Source organism: Cebidichthys violaceus, unplaced genomic scaffold (assembly GCF_023349555.1).
Source record: "Cebidichthys violaceus isolate CVI_PGR_0920_01 unplaced genomic scaffold, fCebVio1.0.p SCAF_4, whole genome shotgun sequence".
In the NCBI taxonomy this organism is placed as follows: domain Eukaryota; kingdom Metazoa; phylum Chordata; class Actinopteri; order Perciformes; family Stichaeidae; genus Cebidichthys; species Cebidichthys violaceus.
The window spans coordinates 14,318,630-14,324,629 of NW_027176594.1; the positions used below are offsets into that span (position 1 = coordinate 14,318,630).

The 6,000-nt window shown below is 36.6% G+C and overlaps 1 protein-coding gene across 11 annotated transcripts in view; it reads left to right on the forward strand.

Annotated features, from left to right (window-relative positions):
• The window catches only part of LOC137885369 (receptor-type tyrosine-protein phosphatase delta-like), a 160,400-nt gene extending 156,277 nt beyond the window's left edge, over positions 1 to 4,123 (forward strand). For all 11 annotated transcript variants that reach the window (XM_068727595.1, XM_068727600.1, XM_068727601.1 and 8 more), the window contains 2 exons: positions 435 to 570; positions 695 to 4,123. In XM_068727595.1, coding sequence (XP_068583696.1) covers positions 435 to 570; positions 695 to 763 — 205 coding nt within the window. In that variant the 3' untranslated portion in view covers positions 764 to 4,123. The remainder of the gene's footprint in view (positions 1 to 434; positions 571 to 694) is intronic.
• The last annotated feature ends 1,877 nt before the right edge of the window (positions 4,124 to 6,000 follow it).

Below are 6,000 nucleotides of genomic sequence, written 5' to 3' on the forward strand. Positions count from 1 at the left end.
GGATGGGCGTATTCCCAAGCCCCCTCCAGGATCCTTGCGAGAGTGAAAAGCTGGTCCGTTGTTCCACGGCCAGGACGGAATCCGCATTGTTCCTCTTCAATCCGAGGTTCGACTATCGGCCGAACCCTCCTTTCCAGCGCCTTGGAGTAGACTATGATATTTTACAAATTTGATGACAAACTATACTACGACTTTGTATGAGCTTTATGTCACACTACACTGTGATGTTATTTTGATATTTTTCAAAAATACTGTACTATGACTTTTAATGACATTCTTTACAATATCCTTTTAGACATTTTCATGACATACGATACTATGACTTCCTAATTACTTTTTATTGATATACTATTCCATGCCTTTTTATGACGTATTTTACTATTTTAAATTTTGTATATATCCAGCTTAATATGTTTCCATCTCTTCGCCAACAGTGCTGGAGTCGGCAGGACCGGTGTGTTCATCACCCTCAGCATTGTTCTGGAGAGGATGAGGTACGAGGGAGTGGTGGACATCTTCCAGACTGTCAAGATGCTGCGCACCCAGAGACCTGCCACCGTTCAGACAGAGGTGAGCTTCCCAGCTGTTATCCTTGTAACTCCTTTCTAATTCATGCCTTCTTTCCCTAAACACTTGTCTCAATCAGTCTTTTTTTCCTCTTTCACTGACTTGATATTCTTCTGCCTCCCTCCAGGACCAGTACCAGTTCTGCTACCGGGCCAGTCTAGAGTACCTGGGAAGCTTTGATCACTATGCAACATAAACCCGACTGGCCGTGTCTCATGCCACATCCCAGCTAGTGCACTTTTCTTAGGTCACACGCGGCCTAAATTAATGCACTAGGCTGCAATGTGTCTTTTGAAGATTTTTGCGACCACATGCAGAGTGAAGGGGACCCATCGGCTTTTCCCGTACTCAGAAACAGCACCTCCAACTGAGCCATAGCAACCTGCTTGACAAGGGTGTTTCCTTTCACCCTCAGCCCAAACACACCCATTGGTCAGTCTGAAGAAGCAACTTCAACCACTGTTCCAATCAGAATACTTGATCAAATATTGATTTTTTTTTTATTATTATTATTATTTGTTTCAGTGCTTTTGTGAGCGCCCAGATTGCTTTACATTGTTTGGGTGTGGAACTCTCACCTCGTCCACCACCAGTGTAGCATCACCAACCTAGATACAGGACCCGGCTACAGTATTTAGCTGTCACAAGAAATTTAGATTTTTCTATCTTGAGGACTGTCCAGAAGGAGTCTACAAATCCATCTTATGGACGTCTGGTGGACTGAAAGAACTGGGACTTTTGAGCACCAGGGAATTGCCAGCGGGAGAATGAAAACACAGAGCACACAGTATTAAAAAGACAAAGAATATACATCCCAAAAAAAGACACCAAGGTATGTTTTCCTGTTTTGTTTTGGAAACAGACTCTTCTTGTGAATGAAAAACAAGATATTTCTACCATACAGTAATAAAAACCACCAGTTCAACCTTATGCTTCATGTTTTAAGATAAGGGAAGCTTGAGAGAGGTTTAAAATGCATACCACAAAGTAAAACATTCATTTAGTTTTTTAGAAAAGAAAATATAGATATGTGACTATCTTGTTTTTTTTAAAAACTAGCTATTCTTTATGGCATGTTCTGTTTTTTTGTTTTTACAGATTTATGACTTTGTCCCCACTGACAATACAAAGGCAAAGTTGTATTTTTTACCCTTCTGTGTAATACAATGAGCTGTAGCGTTTAAAAAAAAAAAAAAAAAAAAGTGATACGGTACTGTTTTAAAGTGTACAATCAAATCTAGTGTGGAAAATGTTCACAATTCTATAAAAAAGCACCACAATTGAGTGTCACTCCTGTATTCTCTAACCCACTCAGTTGTTCAAAAACACACGGTTGTTTCACCTTGCACACAGGACTCTCAACCTCATTTCTATCTGGCCTGCGGTGTCAAAGAAGACAGCCATTTTTGAATTCCCAGGGGCCGACCGAGGTGCAGCATTAACCCTGCTGCTACTGGGACGTCCCGAGAATAATCTCGCCACGTTCTTCTGTGTGCAGGTTGAGCGAAAGTCCAGATAGAACAACAGAGAGCATGCACGGAAAGCAAAGTACGACAAAACGTCTATTTATGTGTCCAAATAAGCTTCACAAAGATTTCTCAAGCAGGGAGCGAGCCAGGGATGTAGAAAACAGGGTGGGGTGAGGGTGGTGGGGGGTGTTAGGGCAGGAACAATTTTCTCACTGGAATGCTCACCTATGACTTCTCTCTCTGTCTGATTCAGTGTGCAATAAGTAGATGTATTATATATTTTTGTGTGTAGTCACTAACTGCAGTTATATGCCATTATGAAGACGATGATATTGATGACACATCTTTTTTAAGACACAAAGATGTTACGCAAAGATGTTATATGATTCTCGCCACTGTTAAATGTGTCCAAACAGAGGGTCGACCTCTGACCTCTTAGGAAGTAGATCTTTTATCATGTCACAGTTTCAGTAGATGATGTCATACTTCTGTGTGTCATGGCAACCAACGAATGATCAAACTCATACTTCAAACAGCATCTAATAAGTATTTTGATTTTAGATTTCTAGTGCCTTATATTACACGCCTATTTTGATAAAGTTACTTTAAAGGGTTCTTTTGTGTATTTTATGTGTGTGTGCTTGTACGTATGTGAACCGAATGTATGTGTATATGATTTTGTTATGTTACAGTACGTATAAGTATCTTGTGTGTTGTGTTTTTTTGGCTGTGATACTTTGTATGGAAGGCTCTGCGGAGGCTGGATAGTTGTACTCATCACTTTCCCAGCAACAACACTGTCATATCTCTTTTAATCAAAATGATATCTTACATCAGACTCAAATACATAAACAAACAAAAAAAAGTTGTTTCAACATAGGTTATAAGCAGGATGGTCTGATCATTTTGGAGAGAAAAGAAAGTTTGTATGTCGACAGCTTTCAATCTTTTGTTTCATGGGACATGTGCACAAGCTTTGTGTATATATTCTGTCACTCGGACTTCAGTTTGCCTGCCATGAAATTTTGGCCACACCGGCGACTTTGACATCACACCGACTGTGAGGTGGCTCGGAAAAGTCATACTTACTCAGCTATGTCGAAATCAAGATGACGCTGAACTACAGTGGCTATCTTTGTCCGTTTGGAGAAAAGCTAAGAAACAAACCAAACAGACACCTGAAGCCCTCCTCCTAAAATCAGTCACACTGCTCATCTGTGTCACTCATTCTGATGTCAACAGTTATATATATTTTTCCTTTAACGACAAAGGCTGAGAGAAGTTCAGGTGCTACGTCTCTAACAACACAGAAACCATCATTTTTTGTATCTCCGTTAACGCTTGGCCGCATAAGGGGTTGTTGACGGATTCCCACCATCTTACAGTAACCCTGTTGTCGTTTTTGTATGCATGGTACCACTTTTGAGATGCCCCTTTGGTCGCACCTGTTATGGGAAGACTTGCACTTTCTCTCTTTGTACTATGCACTAATACTAGTATCCTATTATCTCTGATAGCCCCTTCCCCCTCCCAAAGGAGTTTTACTTGAACTCAGTAAAGATGGACCCTGTAATGCTCACATGGTTGTTTATATGTAAATAACACAAAACACAGAGAGTAATTGAAATGCGTAAACAAATTAATGAATAGATAAACAATTAAGGTAAAGAGTGAATAAGAATCTATCAGATATACAGAGTGATATAATACAACGATGCACCTGAAGTCACAGTTTATGGCACAGCAGTTTGTGCAATACATCACATTGTGGATTTGTTGTACCACAAAAGAGACGTTTCACAAAGAAAGTGTTCTATTTTACCCCCTAATGTATCATGTAGATGGATAAAACTGGAGTTTATAAATTGTACAAAAATTAAAATATGGTGTTACTTGGATCAATTACCTTTAATTGGTCTGTAAATGTAAACTTTTTTTTTTTTTTGTTTGTTTTCTGCTCCGGGTCAACAAGTGCTTTTTATTTTCCTACATTGGTTCTCGAAGCGAGTGAAAACCGAAAAACAGGACTGTATGGATTTCTGTTCTCTGTCGACACAAGTTTCATTTGTTACAAATAAACTCAAGTGAAATAATTGCTACTTCTGTCATTTTGTATAAGACTTTAAATAACATGGTTGTAACAATAAAGATAAATAGAACAGGATTTTTAAATAACTTTTGAAGACATTATTTTGGATAAACAGCACCTTGAAATGTAGATTTCGGTGTTTTGGGCTGCCATATATTGGTGGTTAGATACTGTGCTCTGTTTTAAAGTTAAATATTATTTTCATATTTGTAATGCTAAAAAGATAGTCTCAAATTAAGAGGGGTTTTTTTGGCCCCTAATAATTCATGTTGTATATGGATGACATTAGAACACGGGTTGTTTATGTGTTGTTTGAAAGGACCATGTTAGCGTAGCAGACGGTCCCCTTCAAATTTGTTGAAAGTAGTAAAAATCTCATAGTATAGTATTTCAACAAAGTCTTAGTATAATATGTAGGAAAAAAGTAATTAAAAAGTCATGGTAAACTATTCACAAAAAGTACATACAAGAGCAAAATTATAGTATGAAAAAAAGTATAGTATGTCTTTAGTCAAGTCAAACAATTGATAGTATATGTCAAAAAAGTTTGTAATAGAGTAAATCAAAAAAAGTAATGCTATAGTATATAGTATTTAGAAATATAATAATATTTTTAAAAAAAGCCATCTCATGAAAATAAATAAAAAGTCATGGCAAAATTGAAAGCTTGTTGAAAATGTCTGAGTATAGGTATGTTATTAAAATATAAAAAGAAAGTCATGTTGTAGTATGTAACCAAAAGCCATTCAAAAACGTATGTAATGTGTGTGTGTCATAAAAGTCCTAGTATAGTCTGTCATTAAGATTTCAATAAAAAGTCAGCATAACATGTCAAAAATCATGAAAAGTCTAATATGTTGCAAAAATATATTAAATAATACATTATTTCGAAAAAAGATAATTGTTTTGTACATCTAACAAAGTCTTAAAAATTCATATGTCAATATAGTCATAGTATTATATGTCGAAATATGTCGTTTTTTTGGGTCTTCTGTTTCTCATTTCCTTGATTCATGTTTTCATTCAGGTCTAGTGTTTCCTGCTTTTATTTTGAAGATGACTCGTTATTTGTCTTGTTTTACCTCCTGCCTTTATTTTTTCCCACCTTTGTGATTGTCTGCCCCACCCTCATTAGTTTAACCTGTCTCTAGTCAGCCCTGTAGTCACCTGTGTTACAGCTCACCTGTTCCACCTTTACCATTACTCAGTCCCTATTTCTATCAGCCCAGTTCCTTTGTTCCATGTCTGCTTGTCTTCACTTAAGTTTGAAGTTCTGCTCCAGTTAGCCTGAAAGTCACAGTATAGTATGTCGTAAAAAGTCATGGTATAGTATAAAAGTAATACAAAAGTCATAGTATAGTAGGGTTAGGGTTACCAGTGGAAGCCAGAGACGTAAAAAAAAAAGGTAAATAAAGAGAACGGCACACGGTGATGAGCTTGGCATATTAAAACCTTTTAAAAACGAGGCCTATTTGCAGGCCTCAGCTCGAATAAAGATAAGAAATACCTAATTAATTGTATAAAAAAATTAAAAAAATAAAAAAAATAAAAAAAAAACAAAACTTTTTTTATATATTTTTGAGATGAGAAAAATCATGGAACTATCAGAATACATGTTACTGGTTCACATAAGATAAGGATGGAACACAGCAGAACTTGGAAAACTCAAAAGCTCGATCTTGAAAAACAGCACTTTTAGGGTATTGTTTTTTGGAAAGTATGGGTATCCAAGACTTTTAATATGCTGGGCTCTTAGAACAACTGATATAGGCTCTATATACACAGCTATACATAGATACAGTGAAACATTTATGAAATATAGAGCATTTCAAATTAGAAAACTGATCAAATACTCCAATATTTGAATAAAAAAGT